Genomic DNA, 18805 nt, shown 5'->3' with positions numbered 1-18805 from the left:
GATTTGAGATACATTTTATAAAGCTGCTGGAGATTGGCTCCTTTTATCTACCAGCCAACTAGTTTTAAAAAAACCAAAAAAAACAAACAAAAAAACCCCACAACAAACAACAACAACAACAACAACAACAAAATCAAAAAAGCAGAAAAACAACAAAAACAAAGACCCAGAAAGTGCGCAATCTAGTTTCTTATTTGCCTGCAGGGATGTGACCCCACTTGTCAGGGAGTCTGTCATGTATTTTGGGATGAGGGGCTTGCAGTCTTTGTTTTTGATGCTTTTCCAATTTGTATAAAACAATTAAATGTTCATTCTCTGAACCAGAGAATGGCTTTTCTGCCATGTGTCAAGAGATTGACCCCAGATGGTGGAACATGTGAGGAAATAGAACAATCAGCTGATTAATTGGGGATTACAGCAATGTTGGCATGGACTTCCAGATAACCCTTCCGATAGAAATAAGCGTGACAAAAATAGCCAGACCTTGAGAACTTTGGAAACTCGGCGTAAAGTATTTCCATGCATTATCTTTGTATGAAGAGATTTATTGATATTTCTTCCTTAAAAGAATATTCTGTTTAAGTGTAACACCTTCTATCCAGTTTTGATAAATGGAGAAGGCAATACTGCAGAGAAGGGAAAGGAAACCCTGGTGGGGGAGGTTAGGTATGATGCCTGTTTTTAAATGAACGAGTGTGAGGAGGTGGTCTGTTTTAATAATATACCTGGCTTTGAAGTAATCCTTCCTTTATCATCTTCCTTCAGAAAGTGAAAAAATATTGTCTCTGTCAAATCAAAGGGAGCAGTGGACTTACTTTACCATTGGGAATAAATACAAATAACCCGAGACCTTGTTGTTGCAGTAATATCTGTAGAAGGTGTTTGTGTAGCACAAGTGTGTTGCCCTTCCTTCAACCACTGTGGCTGGGAAGGGAGGTCAGCCACATGTTTGCACAGGCAGGCATGCAGTAACATTCCTTCTTCCATCAAATATTCTGCAGGAGTTCTTTGGAGTCCTCTGGAAGGAAAAAAGTCAGCTTTTATTACAACAATCAGAAACACTAGGAAAAGTTCCTGAAATCTGGGGAGTTACTTTTATATCTATTGCCTGATCATGTTAACTCAAGCCATCTTTGTGCTGGACATTTGTTATTTTGGTGGCACTTCAAGTTTGAGATTAGTGATTTCGTTGAAATCTCACTTCCTCTTTTACATTTTACCTGTTTCTAGTAATAGGACATGTATAACTGCATGCAGTTGGAGAGAAACAGACGTTTAGAAACTCAGGAACAGAGTGAGTACTTAAGTATGTCTGAAAATGACAGTTAGCTAAGGGAGAATATAAGAATGATGTCTGGAAGTATCACATGGAAAGACCTCTCCATAGTTGTTTATATTTTATCTAAGTAATTTGAAAGATTTTTATATTAACACTCTGTATGCATATTCTTCTACATATTCTTAGAGACCTAATGCATCATACTGTCATGCATTGTCTTTTTGTATTGTAATGTGAAAAATATTCACTGTGTTGTCATGTGTCATGTCATCATTTTTGTTATGATGACTTAGACTGAATGTTGGAGCACAAAACTGCTCATACAGCAGTTAGCACAGGAAGGCTTCAAAGAAGGGCTACTGTGAAGGTGAAGAAAATAGATTTTTATATGAAAAAGTACAGAATAACTTTATAGTTACTATCAAAGACTAAGAATATTATTTCTGTTTCTAAATACATGGGAAAATAACACTGAGAAGGGAGAATAAGCTAAAGGCGAATGTTGCTGCAGAAAATAACAAAAACCCAAACGTGCTAGCTAGCCATGAATAAATTTAGAATAGAAAATGCAACAAAACTCAGCCCCTAGAGGAGCTGAGTTCTGTATCAGCTTCTCAATGGAAACAGTAAAAGGAGAAACTAAACAAATGAGTTTTATAAATTAAATACTGCCTGAAGCAGCTGAGGATTTGATTTGAACCAGATGATCCAATCTGATCCTGGATTCCTTTGAGTGAGATGCTTGATCCTCTGAGTAAAATGTTTCTTTGTTTTGATTTGTCAAAAAGCCCATGTCTGTGAAGATGATCTTGTTCTCAGAGGGGATTTTTTGGCTGCAACTCAGGGAGAAGAGTTTACAGCCTTTGGAAGAAGGGGCTAGCCACACACAAAGGGGCTGTGAGGCTATGCAGGGTGGAAATCAGAAGGGCTAAAGCCCAACTGGAAATTAATTTGGCCTCTGCAATCAAGGATAACAAGAAACGTTTCTATAAGTATGTCAGTAGCAAAGGAAAGTCCAGGCAGAGTCTCCATCCCCTGCTAGATGCAGGAGGAAATTTGGTAACAAGTGACAAGGAGAAGGCTGAGGTCCTTAATGTTCCAACTGATTGGAAATTGGCCAGTGTGACGCCCATCTATAAGAAGGGTCAGAAGGATGATCCGGGAAATTACAGGCCTGTCAGCTTGACTTCAATGCCTGGGAAGCTGGTGGAGCAGCTCATCCTAAACACCATCATGCAACACATGAGAGACAACCAGATGGTCAGGCCCAGTCAGCATGGGTTTATGAAAGGCAGGTCCTGCCTGACAAACCTGATCTCCTTTTACGACAGGGCGACCTGCTTACTGGATGAGGGAAAGGCTGTGGATGTTGTTTACCTTGACTTTAGCAGGGCTTTTGACACCGTTTCCCACAGCATTCTCCTGGCAAAAATGACTGCTCAAGGTTTGGGCAATCGCTCACTTTGCTGGGTAAAAAACTGACTGGACGACTGGACCCATAGAGTTGTGGTGAACAGAGTTAAATCCAGTTGGTGGCCGGTCACGAGTGGTGTCCCCCAGGGCTCGGTGTTGGGGCCACTCCTGTTTAACATCTTTATTGATGATCTGGACGAGGGGATCGAGTGCACCCTCAGTCAGTTTGCAGATGACACCCAGTTGGGTGGGAGTGTTGATCTGCTCGAGGGCAGGGAGGCTCTGCAGAGAGACCTGGACAGGCTGGAGCCATGGGCTGAGGCCAGCTGGGGGAGTTTCAATAAGGGCAAAGGCCGGGGGCTGCCCTTGGGCCACAACAACCCCCAGCAGCGCTACAGGCTTGGGGAGGAGTGGCTGGAGAGCTGCCAGTCAGAGAGGGACCTGGGGGGTTGATTGACAGCCAGCTGAACAGGAGCCAGCAGTGTGCCCAGGTGGCCAAGAAGGCCAGTGGCATCCTGGCTTGTGTCAGCAATAGCGTGGCCAGCAGGGACAGGGGAGGGATCTGACCCCTGTACTCGGCACTGGTGAGGCCGCCCCTCGATTCCTGTGTTCAGTTTTGGGCCCCTCACTCCAAAAAGGACATTGAATGACTCGAGCGTGTCCAGAGAAGGGCAACGGAGCTGGTGCAGGGTCTGGAGCACAGGTCGTACGAGGAGCGGCTGAGGGAACTGGGGGTGTTTAGTCTGGAGAAGAGGAGGCTGAGGGGAGACCTCATCGCCCTCTACAGCTGCCTGAAAGGAGGGTGCAGAGAGCTGGGGATGAGTCGCTTTAGCCTAGTAGAAAGCGACAGGACAAGAGGGAATGCGCCAGGGAAAGTTCAGACTAGATATTAGGAAGCATTTTTTTACAGAACGGGTTGTTGGGCGTTGGAATGGGCTGCCCAGGGAGGTGGTGGAGTCCCCATCCCTGGAGGTGTTCAAGAGTAGGGTCGATTTGGAGCTTAAGAATATGCTGTAGGTGGGAACTGTGCTAGGTGAACGGTTGGACTAGATGATCTCCAGGGTCCTTTCCAACCTAGATGATTCTGTGATTTTTCTAACTGGTCATTCATTACATAGAGCATGCAGCCCCTGACATAATTTACATCAATAGCTGCTATTTTTAAATCAGTGGTGCTACAGTGAGAGAAAAGCAGGATTTCAGTTAATCCTTACACAATGGTTTCAGGGCATCTTGACTTTATAATCTTACGTTGTGTAGCATCTTAGAAGAAGTAGTTATTCCAGACCTAAATCCTGTAGGTATTTCTGTGGATGAATAGCACTTCCCTTCAGAAGTCCTGCTGACTTCAGTGGAGTTTGTGTTAAGTCTGAGTTTAGTGTGAATAGGATCAAACATGAATCTGTGGGATTTTGCTTTAGTTTCTACTCAGTTCCTATTTAGTATGCATAAAGATGTGAAAATCAGATCAGTGGTATGTTTCCAGTCACACTCATCACAGAAAAGAGAAACCAGTAAAATTCACACTCTAATGGAATTTGTGGTAGTGAGATCTTCATTTTTTTGACTGTTGCTTTTTATAGCAATTGCATTTTCAGACACAGCTAAGGAACATCAACAAACCAGACCATTTCAGAAAAATGTTTCACTTACTTTTTGTCTCTGAGAGTTATGAGTTTTATAATACTTGTCATGGTTTATAGAATGTGAGTGAAGTCTGTCCTTCTGAATACAGATACAGTAGAAACATGATAATGGTATATTCAGCATTTGTTAAATTGACATTATGAAGTAAACAAAGGAAAGCTCAGAGGAAATCATTGCTGTGCCCTGAGGTGTATCAAAGATATTTTGGTATTTAAAGTTTAAATCAGTCTGTGCTCTTACTCTGAATGCCAGTGTGGAGCTGTATTGACAGCAGAGCAGTTGTGATAAAAGGGTCACTTTGAAAGTCATGAGGTTTGTTCAGTCTGAAATGCCATCCAGGAAGAGCAAAAAAACTCTTCTCTTGGATGTGAAGCACAAACAAAGGTGTGATAGCACATATGTAGACATGAAAGTACTGAAATGAAAGGCAGCATCAGTATTATTGCCTGAAATAGGCATTTGCAGGAGCTTTGTGTGATGTTGGTTTAGCTTCTCCACTTAGTGGGATGTAAGAATTTCTAATGCTCATGACTTCCACAGGTATTCTTTTAGTTCACTTTGAGAAAGAGTTTGGAGCTTGCTTGAGTGGGATAAAACATCTCTTTGTAATAGAAAAGTGTATGATGTCAAAAAGAAATGAATAAGCCCGTGTTGCTCTATGTTCCATTAAAAAGTGGTAGATTTGAAAGTTGAGGTTAATTTTCAAAACTTTTATTCTGTAAATTAGAAGCTGTTACAGTCTTTCCAGCAGATAAGCCTCCTTTGATAATGTCAAATAGTTCCTGCATCAAATACAGAATTAGCGCAGAAATAACCTTTAGTTTTCCTGCATATTTAAGAAAAGGTTTGGTTTGATAGTTGTAAAGCTTTTGTGGGCACAACAGTAGATTTAAAACATGCTGCACTGGAATAAGTTACATATTCCAAATGTGAGTTAGAATTCAGTTCAGGAACTTGTAATAACCCAGAGATATACAATTATTATGCAGTACAGACCAGTCTCAGTGGATGATTTGCTGATTAATATATTTTGAGATTAATACCTGTTTTATGTTTTATTTGAATGCTTCTGTCTTTGAAGAGCAGCATAGAATAAACATGTAGCTTTTTAACAGTTTTGTTACAGAAGTGATACCAATTCTTTATAATTAGTGGAAATTCTAAAGAAAAAAACCCTAGTATTTGAAAGGTAACTATCTGTTGGATAACAGCATTGCTGGGGATGACACATAGAGTTAACAGCAGGAAACCTTGAGAACCTTATCCCTTTAACAACAGATTTTACAAATTATCTTAATTGAAGCTTTCAAAATGTGAATGCTTTGACACTTGAGAGCACTCCTCTTACCTGAATGTGCATGTTTTCCTGAATGATTATTTATTACTTGCTGATGGCTTGCAACTCCAGCGCTTAAGAACTGTACTGATGTACCGCTAGAAAAATGCACCCATGTATTTTAGAGCCTCATGTAACTGTGAAAAATTGATTTATTCAAAAGCTGTGTGACTTAAGCACATTGTTCAGATTAATGGGAACTGTATATAGAAAGCCAAGTAGAAAAATATACTGTATCTTCTGTGAATTAGTATAAAATATTTATACTTACAAACGTGCAAACAAATATATAGAACAGTAGATGTAGCACTAATGGATGTAAGACAATAAAAATATTTTATTTTCCTTGTGCCCTGGCACAAGGCACAGCAAAGTTCTAAGTTAATCTCATCTATTTTTGGTTAAGCTCCATGGATAGCATTTAAATACAAATGTTTACTAGTTTTATGTTGCAATGAAAGTTGGTCTAGGGTCTAGACAGTGTTTCTCTATAGCCTTCTACATAGAAAGCTAAATAAACAGCAGTAAGAGACTTTGAGGGGAAAAAATAGGCAAGAAAAACAATTGCATGAACAAGGGTAGTCTGGTGGTATCAATTTGACTAAGCAAGCAGTTGTTTCCTTTCAATCTCCAGCTGTTATCTGTCCTACTCCAGAAACTTCATTTATTTGGTAACAGTTCTGGCTTTGGCGACTTAATTTTGGATTTCATTAGCAAGAAGGTTTATATCTTTCATTGCAGCAACACTGTTACTGTCTTTCTTCAAGCTGGTACTTCGAGTCAAACAGCATCTTCTGATTCTCTCTTAATTTTCCTTTCTGTTTGGTAGCAAGCAGATACTGCTGTTTACTATATCTATTTTGGTTATCTGCCACAGTAAGGAAAATAAAATTTTTTCTTGTCCTGCATTCATTAGTTCTGCATCTACTGTTCTCCATACCCTGTCTACCATCCTGGAGCTGCAGCCAAATTCTTTAATTACTGGCACTTGAAGCCCTGTGTCCTAAAGACTTCAACAGTTACCAGAAATCATAAACAGTGAAGACATGGTCTGTTACCCATCTTAAACAGGAGGAGGAGGACAGGGAGAGACTCTTCTGTCCCAGCTTCTCTGAAAATTTGGTCCACTATTTTTACTCTTGGGGTCCTTCAGGATGAATGCAGCTATACAATGACATAATTGTGCACTGCTACTATGATTAACTTGTTTGTTAAGATATTTCATGAGGAAGGCCTGACATGCCACACTGAGTTTTCAAGACTGTTTTAGCTTGCATAGGTTTACAACCAGCAGTATTTTGTGCTAATGGGCTGTCAACCTGAATTCCTGACAGGGAAATCGTGTCTGGTGACTTTATATTTCTTTCAGCAGATTATTGTAGAAATAATAAGCCTAGACTAGATAGGGGTTGGGTTTTTTTCTGATTTCAGTCCTGACATAGTCATGTGACTATATGAATATTTCATTTACCTAGGACCAAACACACTTGCGAGTTTTTAATTCAGGTATTTCCATGATATTGCCATCTGTATAGTGGATGAAAATGTAAGGGACACTTATGTTCTTTTATTAAAGTAAAAACTCATCACTGAGATTTTTTTTTTCAGTAATGTAATACTAACAGAAGTGATGTTAATCAGTCTCTGATCATCATTATTAGTGAGAAAAATTACAAAATTAATTATATCATAAAGATTCAGTCACAGTTCAGTAAAAAAAATTTTTCTTCACATTCAAATAGAAGAACAGAAAGTCAGGCTGTAATTAGGGTTCTGATATGATAAAGTGAGTCTGAAAATATAGCAGAAATGTTTAAAATAATATTTACATGTAGTTAAAAGTTGAGTGTGGTTTTAATAGTATTTTATTCTTTAGCAGTTATGCAGAATTATAATGGTGAAGCAAAAAGAAATATTGCTAAGTACCACAATAGAGATTCAATGATGATATTCAGGTTTTACCAAAAAAAAAAAAAAAAAAACCAATGAAAAAAACAACCAAAGAACAAGCTGTCGTGATTTGATCCCAGAGGGCAACTGAGTGCCACCAAGCCGTTCACTCACCCCTTCCACCCCAGCACTGGGAAGAAGAAAAATGAATCAAAAGGCTCAGGAATCAAGATAAGGACAGGAGGGATGGCTCATCCATTAGGGTCGCAGGCAAAAGACAAGGTCATTAGGGGAAGAAAAAGGACATCAATTCAAAACACTAAACAACAACACTTAATAGAATGGGACAGTGAGAATCGTTACCATATCTTAAAAAACACCTCCCTCCACCTCTCCCTTCTTCCCAGGCTCAGTTTTGTTCCCGATATCTCTACCTCCTCAACCCCAGTGGCACAGGGGATGGGAGGGTGCAGTCAGTTTGCTGTTTCTTCTTCCAAGGGAAGGGGAAGCACTCCCCTACTCCACGTGGCATCCCTCTCACAGGAGTCAGTCTTCCACAAACTTTCCATCATGAGTCCTCCCCACAGGATGCATTCTTCTCAAGATGCTCTGGCTTGGGTCACTCCCTCGTGTTGCAGTCCTCCCAGTGCCAAACTACAGCATCAGGGGCTGCTTCTTCCTATAAGGTCCCAGGGGTCCTCCACAGGCCACAGGCACGTCTCTGCTCCTCTGGTGACCTCCATGAGTGACAGGGAGGGCAGCCCTGCCATCTCACCACAGGATACAAGGGGGCTCTCTCTGCTCCAGTGTACCTCTCCTTTCCTCCTCCTTCCAGTGACCTCGGTGTTGGTGTTCGCATAGGTGTCCCTGTAAGTCCTCCTCACAAGTCCTCCACCCCCTCTCAGATTCCCCTTCTTAAATACATCATCACAGAGGCACAGCCACCATTGTTAATTGGCCCAGCCTGCGCCAGAGATAGGTCTGACTTGGAGCCAGGGGAGCTTTTGAGAAGCATCTCACAGGGAGCCACCACTGTAGCCCCCTCTCCTGCTACCAGAAACCCACCACACAAGCTCAGCACAAAAGCCAACGCACAAAAAACAAAAAAAAAACCAAACACCCCCCCCCCCCCCCCAAAAAAAAATCAAACAACGATAGGAAAAAAAAAATCACAAAGTACCCCACCAGATTGAAAGCATTACCAAAACATCAGAAAAAAAGATGCATCAGAAAAAAAGACCTATGTTTGGACTGCTGGTTTCTATTACAATTAAAAAAGAAAAAAAGGAAAAGCCGTTAAAATTGAAGATATTACTCAGGCTTCCAGGAAACAGCTGTATTTAAAAGGAATTGTTATAACTTGTGTAAAGAACAGTATCTTAAAAGTACTGAAATTATTGGGGTTCATCAGTTATGTAGTAAGTATTTTGTATTCATTAAACAAATTTTCAGAGAAAAATTAGTAAACAACTCAAAACTCTGCTTGAGAGCACTGCCTTATGGAACTAAAAGTTATAGGAAAATGCACTAATTATTGTTCAAGAGGGGAAGAATTTCACTGAAGAAGATATTATCGGGTGGTTCAGATGAGGTTATTCTTATGTCTTTTACATTACAAATTTATATGGAATATCTGCTTTAGAAATAGTTGCTTAAATAGATGTAGAAAGAATACTGTGTGGTTTCCTCATTAGCTAACAGCCTTGTTGTTGTTTGTCAGCCATGTTAGTGTAAATTACCTGAGAACCAAGAATCAGAATTTTAACTAATGATGTTACAATAGAGTATGTCAATATTTTTGTTCTGCACCATTGCCGAGTTAGTTTATTTACCCTGAATGATGTGGGTTACCTTGCACCAACAAAGTTTAGAATACCTCCAGAACTGGCTTTCTGTAAGCTGTTGGAGTGACAGATTTTGTAGGTGCTAAATGAAAGGCCAGTTAATCAGTGCAGAAAACCTTTTCACAAAATGCTGTATTAAAAACTAGACTGTTAATAACTATAGGTACTAATTATATTATTGGTTTTTGCCAGGTTTTGTATTATTTATGTTTTCTGATTTAGTGTTAGTATGTAATTTTAGTTTGTCATAAACTGACTTAGCTTTTAATGTTCCTAATTCAAGTGCCCTTTAACCTAAGGCAGAAAAGTCCATGCCTTTCAAATGGTACAAATTAATGTGGTTAATGAACTGCACTGTTTTATACAAGCAAAGTGTCTGTTTTGCATAATTCTGTGGTAGATGAGATCAGTCATTCTCCCATGGAGAAGAGCTGGAGACAGACAGCAGTCTGTAGCATGAAGCTGTTACTCAGTAGACCCCTGTTCTGCTCCAAATTCTCTCAACGAGATTAGCTGGGCAATACAGCCGTCATACCTGAATATGTCATGTTTGGGGGGGTATTATGCTATCAAATATGATGTACAAATTAAAATAATCTGACAGTTTACAGAATGCCTCTAAGATTGAGGTAAGTATTTTTCAAAATTCTTACTCTATCTGTAGACCCATGGAGATGGAAGAAACTCAGTAGTTGCATTGCATCCCTCACTAGTAGTAGTCCTGCAGTATATTTTCCCATGAGGTTTGGTGGGTTTTTTGAGGGGGTGTTGATTAGTTGGGGTTAGTGTAGGTCTGGGTAGAAACTAAAAGCCTTTTGCTCTCTCAGTGAAGAATATTGAGTTGTTTTTCCAGCAGTTTTCTTTCAGGATCTTCCATTGCTTCTCTCCCACATCTTCCCTCTAGAGTTATCTTTGCCCCTTGAATTGCAGATATTGAAGCCTTTCACTGAGACAGTACTTTATCTCCCAACACTATTAGGATGTATCAGTCTTCTCTAGATGCCTTGCCTTGATGTCTAAAGCTGTTCTATTTGATCTTGTCTAGAGCTGCGCAGACTTTTTTTGTTTCAAAACCAGAACATTGTTGCAAAGTACTTGTCTGTTTTCTCAAAACATCTCACTTTGAAGACTCCTTCTCTCGAAGCATGGAGTTGGAAAGTCTGGGAACTCTTGCCCTACTCAGGGATTTCAGGATTTCCGGACTTCCTCCTGTATGGGCAGAATTTGGAGTTCTGAGTTGTACAGGAGGCCCCTAGGCTGTGTGGCCACCAGTGGTCTCCCTGGTGGGGCTGGCAACCCTACGGCTGGCTGTGGAGCCTCTGCCTGAACACACAGAGTTTTGTCTTGAGTGTGTATAGAAAGATGAGCTTCTGGCTAAGGGAATGACTTCTTAGGGCACAAAGTTTCCATTGCCTTTAGAGGTGATTTGCCAATGTAATAAATCTCTCTGATTTGTATTAGACATTTATTCTTTTAACAGTCTCATTTCATAAATCATATATACAGCCATGACTTCAACTCCCAGCTGGATAAAACCAGAATAAGGCTTTCCTTCCTTTTTTATGTTTCTGTATTCAGATTTTTGTACTGAACTGAGTAACTCCTGCTAAGCAGTATTTATTTGTAGCTGCTTACTGAACAAAACAGTAAATACGTATACTTCACTTTTCAAGATAAAACATGTTGGTACTTGTGCAAATTTAAATATATATTTGAAAATCTATAGCATGTATACCAAGAATATTATTTCTGTTCTAGTATTCCAGTTTCATGCATAAAAGACTATTGGGTTGGGATTCTGGATGTTTACCAGCAGATGACATTGATTCTAAGTGTAACTCGACTAATTATGGAGGGAAATTAATAAAATACACAGATGTAGAAGTATTGTTGCATGTCTAATTGTGTCATGTGGGCTTAATCTAGTTTCATTACACAGCCCATTGATACAAAAGTCCTGCAATAAGATCTGTTGTTTCCAATAGGTGTAGCACGCTAACAGCTGTAACAGTCTTTCTTTAATGGTACTGCATTATGTGAAGATCTTGTTACATTCACTGCAATGCTAAAAAGAAAAAAGTATTAGAAATAAATCACTGTAATTATTGTGGTCAAGGCATTACCTCTTTAAATTCATGTTCAGAAGCTACCTTGCTGAAAAACTCCTACAGGAAATCCTAATACATGTTTTTGGTTTTATGTTCAGAGCTAGAATAAAGCTGTTTCACTGAAAATTGTGCAGAAGGCCTTCCAGGGGAAATGCTAATGCCAAGCTCATCCTCCATGAGAAAGAACATCAGCTAGCTTTTTGGTGAAGTGATTTCACCCACGTTCAAACACATATTAAAGTTGCAAAACCCATGACAACATGTTTAAAGATTCTTTCAAAAAATACAGTGGTGTGGTTGGGTTGCTTTTGGCTGTGATTTCCAGGCATCCATGTTTGAACGTAGGCCAGTATGGACCCATCTGGCATAGTGATTATAGGACCTTGCAAGGAGACTGACTCTGAAAGGAATGGTTGGTGAGGTGACGTAATATTGTGATCTGATCTCTGCAGCTCAGATCCAACTGACCTAATCAAGGAATGCTGCTGCTTCCTTCAACCCCATGCACCCAGATTTCTATTTCAAAGAAACTAAGTTCTAGGAAATAAGGGGTCCTTGAGCACACCTCTGACAGCTTAAAATGACTGAGGGTGCACTCCTGGGGCTGTAGGTTCAGCTGATGTCAAGTGCCTTCAGTGTTTGTGTCTTAAGGCTTTATGTTTTTCCTTCGGCTTGCCCAAATTTCTTTTCCACTTCACTCAGTTGTGAAGTGTGTTCTTTACAACTATGGCTATCGGTAGGCAACCTATGAAGGTCAAGACTTGGCTCTTCCACACATATAGTGATATACAGCAGTGACCTGGCTTCATTTGGTTTCTCATATTTCTAGACCTGGTCTGTCTTTCACAGACACCTATTGCTTTTCAGTTTCCTTGATTCCTCCATATCATTTTTAAGTCATCCCTCTACAGAAACTGACTTTCTCTGTTTTGTGATGCTGTGGAGATGCTTGTCTATGCCACAAGAAAGTCTAGAGGTCTGTCTGTACCACCTTCCCCCTTCCTCTACAGAAAATTTGAAAGCTCAAAGGAGCTGCTAATTTCTTTTTATTTAGACTTCACAAAATACTATTTTTATGATCACTGATTATTTTTCAAATTAGATTGAAGAGCTTTTTTGCAAGTGTGACTAATAATAAATTTTAGTGATAATTAACATGTATCTAGAAATTACATTTGAATTTCAAGGAACCTTTTTCCAGGATAGTGCCTGTGCATTTTTATTTCCATAATATTTGTGCTTTCTGATGTGTTTCTGTCCTTTTGTACTTTTTTTTCTTTTTTTTTGCCTCTGGCTTTTTTTCCTCTCTTGTACAATGTGTATATTTTCCCAAATGGGTCTCAAACAGCATTTTTTATTATACTGACAAGAACAGCAACACCTCTGTAGATTGTCCTACAGCAAAGGCATGACAGAATAAATGATCATAAGTAAATTATCTTACATGATTTCTGTGTTTCCAGTCCTTCAGTTCCTCTCTCCAGTGGGCAAGTACTCTGGCAAACCACTGCCTCGCATGGCATTTGAGACCTAAAACAGATGCTGACAGAACAGATGTGATTTTTCTTTTGCCTGCCATATCTTGGGATTTGAATACAAATCCCAAGTGTATGAAAGAATAGGCACAGGAAGCCGCCAAGGATTGATAGACCGTGCGTTGCTCGAATTTCGTTAAGCTATGCATGATCAGCTGTTTATTCTAAGTGTTCAAAGTGCTCTTGGGAAGGGTCACTTTTTTTAGTCACAGAATTCAGATACTACATATGGCTTGTGGAAAAACACTAAGCTGCAGTTGGATGGCCTAAAGTCTCCATATCTCAGTTTCCTATGTATAAAGTAGGAGTAAATAAGTTTATTTGCTCTATACTTTTTATGGTGTAATTTATACTGGCAGTCTTTGGGACCTAAAGTTCAGTTGAAGCCTTTGCTACCATTATAGATATGTTCTCACAAAAAGTCACATTAGCTGGTGATGGAGAATGATGCCTACTAACGTATATAGCTGTTTGCTGCATCACATCACCTTTCTTTTGTGCACACATTCATGGTCACTTCATTTGAAAGATCTGGAACGGAGAAATATCTGATGCCATGTGTCATGTCTATGTCCTGTTACATGTTTACAAGTTCCTATCTCATACCACTCATAGGACAGCTGCTGGTGCTGTTGAATACAAAGGGCTACATGACAGTGCATCACTATAAAACACCTGAAGATGTGCTCACAACTGCCCAAGAGTAAGGGTAGTGCAAAAGATAAGCACATAGATCAAGCAGAGACATGCAAGGAGAAAATCTGGTGGATGGATAAGTCTTTGGTGGTGTTTTTATCTTAATTGATCATATTTTGGAAATCAGGATTGTTATAGAGGTTTTTGAAAGGAAGTGTGTCTGTTAATGTACTTTTGATTGTTCACACTAACTTATTAAAATGCTTAAAATAGAGAAAGGATTTACATAGTACATGTGTACATGGATCTCACCTACAAAGCTAAGTGGTGAGGCAGATAATACTGGCACACATGAAGACCTAGAGGTGGAAATAGTTTGCACCTGACTGGTGTTACTAGATTTACAGTTCTCCAAACTGGTGAAATAATTCTGCATGTCTAATGTGCAACATTAACTGAAATATGTAACCAATCAGCAAATGCGATCCATGTTTTATTCTATAAAAATAGAAATATTTATATTGAAATATCCTATTGGAATAAAGGAGGCCAAAGATCATAAATTGAGATTTTCAGCTACTAGACAGCTATTCCCTGGGGGTTATGTCAGGCCAGCAATATGCCAGTGCTGTACAAAATAACTGCCTAAGTGGAAGGAAACATGGGTGACAAATATGGTATTTAACTGAGCTTGTTATTATGGAGGTCACAGTCCTTGGCTGATGGGAGAAATAGACCTTGTCAGAAGTGCCAGCCAGTATATCTAGTAAGGGACTGTATTAAATAAGCATCAATGAAAAGTGTGCTCATAAAGAAGCAAATGTTTTGCCTTTTTTATTGCTGAAATAAAGTGGGTAATATTTATTAAAAAGTACTGTTTGATCTCTTCAGCGCCATCTTTCCAACTGTTAAGGTCTAAAAGTATTTTGGAGTATTTCTGAATTTTCAGAATTTCAGGCAGTTTAGTAGAAACATTCTTATTAAAATGGTTCATTGTGTGGTACTGTGGAAGCTGTTGTATAGGTTCATTGATCTGTTACCTGCTTGCCATCACTGGAAGGATGTAAAACAGGAGATGCAGTGGCATGAAAGAGATATATGTCATTTCTCTAAAGTATAATTTTGACAAATCATGTTTTACTGGCTCAGAAGTCCCTGCATACACCTGAGCAGGGAGCTGTAGAGCAGCGCCCAGTCACTGAGGTGTGCAACACAGAGCATGCTCATCTTTGTAAGTGAAACAGCTGTTGACAGAGGAAGTTTACTAAAACCACCGACTTGTTGGACCCTGTTTCAGGTGGGATTCCGTTTGTCCTCACTGGAGAGTTTTTCCAGCAGTCACAGAGGCCGGCCGCATTCATGATAGCTGGGACAGTCAACTGGCTCTCCAACTTCGCCGTTGGACTGCTCTTCCCTTTCATTCAGGTACTCAACATTCTTGATAATCGATATACTATGATATAGTTGGTATAACGTGACATACGATGTTTGAATAAAAATTTCAGGTAATACTAAATGTCTTTTTATTGAAGTAGATGAAATTACCATCACCAGTTCAGTTGTGCTACCCACATGTCTCCTTGTTTGGATGTCTCAGCAAAAATTGTGCTGCAGGAGAGAAATGACTGTAACCATGGACAACCCTATATGGCAAGTTCCCCATGGGAGTGGTTTAGCAACGCAGTCTGATGGCTGTATCTGGAGTTTATAGTCACTGATGGTGATTGTCACTGCCTTTTTTCAGCCTTCAGGCTACCCATCTTCTGATTCACCTTTTTCTTTGAGAATCCTTACTAGTCTCATTGGGGGATAGGTGCTCGGTGCACCTTCATCTAAGCTTGGCTTCATGGCTCTCTTTTTTTCGGTCCCTTCTGTCAGGCTTTTATCATCTTCAGCTGGTTCCTTCTCGCTGTAGCCTAGTTGCTGCATGGATGAATTTGTTCCCGTCCCAGCCTTCCCCAGGCTCCCATAGGCTTTGCTGTTAGTGGATTGCTTTGTTTGCTTGGCTGAACTAGTCGCATGGAGGACAGAGGCCAGTTTCATCAAGAGCTGTCTGATAACAGATGGTTTTATTTTAACAAGATAAGTTTATTTTCTAAAAAAAAAAAAAAAAAAAATTAAAAATTTGAAAATCAATTTCAAAGTTCAACATCTCTGATTCCTAAGAACACTTCATCACTGTTGATCTGTTGTTGTATGTCAAAGAGGCTTCAAGCAACTTCTCATTCAAAGCTACACTGAGGTCCTTTTCCTGACCATGAACCTCTCCCAGGGACCGTCTGCAGTCTCTGGAGCTCACGCAGGAGCTGATTCACTGTCTCAGGAAATGAAGGACAGCTGATCACTCCCCTGACTGACCATGTCCAAACTCTTTAAGAATGAAGCTTACAACTACATGACAAAATAAAGAAGTCCTAACTGTTTTGTTTTGTTTTTTAAATGCACAGAGGAAGGGCACGGGGGGAGCAGGTCCTCCAGGCTGCTTGCAGGTTCTCACACCCAGGAGAGAGATTTTTGGATTATTCTTCAAATCATTGCAGAGTAAAAGATTTGAATAACAGGCAAGGAGGTGTTACTGCTGTTTTTGCCTTCTTACAACTTAAATTTATATGATACTTCAGTACTGTATGCATAACAGTATTTGCAGATACTGTAAAATTATATCATAAGACTTCATATATTCATTTTCGTTTGACAAGTAGAACTGCTTTTACTAAGTAGTACTGTTTAAAAGTACCTGTATGAGATAGTTTATGGGAGAACTTGAAAGCCTTATAAAGTCTGACCCTTGATTTAAGTTTGACACTTAATTTAAAATTCTTCTAAAATTAAAAAATCTCTAGTAGTTCTGATTGCTTGGATCACCTTCAAAAGTCAAAAGCTGTCATTCTTCCAAACTGCACTTCTACTAATACTAACTTCAATTAGACTGCTCAGAGCTATAAGTCTTAAGAGCCTATTTTAATGCTTACTGAAATTAATGTGTGTTTTTCACCAGTTTCACGATGAAGGACTTGCCAGCTTAGACATTTAAGGTGAGATTTTCAAAAGCAGGTAGAGACATAATTCTTTTTCCACTGAAGTCATAATAGAACATCTACCAAATGATGGAAAGAATTAGCCAATTCCCTTGTGTTTTCCAAAGCCTAACCTTAGTCATCAGCATTAGTATGGTCCAGGAGGCAGCCATGAGTTCATCAAGCAAGCAGATGCTTCTGTGGAATTTAATAGCTATTTCTCCAAGAAGATGGGCACTGACTGTTTAAGCAGTATTACACATGGCCTTCCACTGTGGCTGGCCAGGCAGTAGCAGTCCCACCACCTTCCTCTGTGGCAGCTGGGCAGGTGGCAGGGAACAAGGTCTCAAATCTAGGGGTGTAAAATCAGAATGCTTTTATTTGTTACATTTTTAAATTATCCAAAGACATTTAAGGGAATAATCATGTTTCTCAAAAATAGCAGTATCTGCCTCCTGCACAAAACTGGGGAGTTACCTCAGCTCTGGCTGTCCATCGGATCTGAATTCATGCAACTCAGGGCTCTCCTTTTCTTGTCCTACCTGACAGATCACCTGGTTGAACTGTTTAAAAAGGTCCTCAGTTAATTCAAACAAAAAGTCAAACTACATTCTCTAACTTTTTGTATGCATATTAAAGCTTTTTGAGTGATTTAGTATGCATCCATATGACGTTTGTTGTAGCCTTGGGGCATCTATAATTTTGTGTCATAAAAGTTTCCCATTGTGTGATTACAAAATTACCAGTTTATTTTCAATGAAGGTAAATTATATTTCCACCTTGCAGGACTTCGAGTTTTCTCTTCTTTAAAAAGTAATAGAGAAAAGTCTTAGAGTCTGCACCTAGAGATGAAAGCGGTGTTACTCAGACTTTGATTTTTAAAGCTTTTTCATAAGATCAAACTATAACATCTCCTCTTTCCCTAACTTTCACTTCTTTCATATTTCAGTCAACCTTATTCTCAAAATTCAGTTTGTGAGTCACCTGTTCCTTTACAGAAAAGCAATAGCCTCTTCTTAGCTCATTTTTAGAAGTCTAAAATGGGAAAAAAATCTTTAAAATGCCTTCACAGAATGAATGCCAAATCCCTTCTGTGTATCTAAATACTAACCTGATAGCTTGAGAAACAGAGGGCACTTTTTTGCTTCTACAAAATTATCCCAAACATTTGGGAAACAAATATGTTAACTTTAGAGGTACTCAAAAAATCAGCCAGTAGTTTGTTCTCCAAATGTCACCAATTAACTAGTTTGAATGCCTGTATTTTCTCCCCTCAACCATCTGTAGATAACATGTAATAGAATAAAACACAGGCTTGAGTCATACATTAAAATGTATGGATGAGATTGAAAAGCTAGTATACAAATCAAGCTTTGACACATTAAAAAAAAAATAAAAATATGGCTTCTGTTCCAGCCCTCATCACTGCCTATTTGAGAAATTCATTTGTGTGAAGGATCGGAACTAAGGTTAAAATGGCAACCGATACTATATGGAATTCAAAAGTACATTTCACGTTGCGTGATTACTAGGATGTGTCTGATTGTAGGTGTGGAAAAAAAATATTTTTAAAAATCTTTTTTTACTGCAAAATAGAGTAATTGAAGAAGTAATATTGCACTTGATCTTGGAACATACAGAGAAATTATAAAAGATCTTGGTTTAGGTCTGAAGGCATTTCAGACTTGTGTTTAACGTAGAGCTTGAGCTTGTGAAATGTCAAACATGTCACCTTGAGTGGTCCTCAACAGTGTCTCTTTCCCATTGCTGTCACTTGAAAATGAAGGCACGAGGCTTTTCTGAACAAGGAGATCTTAAGAGACAAAGACAGCTTTGATAAGCTGATAGATCAGAGGTGCATGAAACAGTTCGTCAAGATTTGGTGACCCCTCCATTCAAAGAATTTCAGTGCTTCTACAGGTGCTAAAGCAAGGTTGCAGTGCCTTGTTATTTGGGTGCCAAATCTCCAAATTTTCATTCCCTCGAAATACCCATTCATGTGTTTGGAGTAACTGAGTAAGCACTTCAGCCCTCTGCCCTCTCCTCTAACTGGCATATCTCATGCTTTTGCATGACACTTGCATGTCAGAAGTTCATAAC

At 39.3% G+C, this 18805-nt stretch overlaps 1 protein-coding gene across 2 annotated transcripts in view; it reads left to right on the top strand.

The window, feature by feature from the left end:
- SLC2A9 (solute carrier family 2 member 9) overlaps window positions 1–18805 on the top strand; it is a 109915-nt gene that overhangs the window by 71760 nt on the left and 19350 nt on the right. For both annotated transcript variants that reach the window (XM_074904522.1, XM_074904523.1), the window contains exon 11: window positions 14986–15113. In XM_074904522.1, coding sequence (XP_074760623.1) covers window positions 14986–15113 — 128 coding nt within the window. The remainder of the gene's footprint in view (window positions 1–14985; window positions 15114–18805) is intronic.

This window comes from Athene noctua, chromosome 4, assembly GCF_965140245.1.
Source record: "Athene noctua chromosome 4, bAthNoc1.hap1.1, whole genome shotgun sequence".
In the NCBI taxonomy this organism is placed as follows: Eukaryota; Metazoa; Chordata; class Aves; order Strigiformes; family Strigidae; genus Athene; species Athene noctua.
This window is presented reverse-complemented; position numbering and strand designations above follow the sequence as displayed.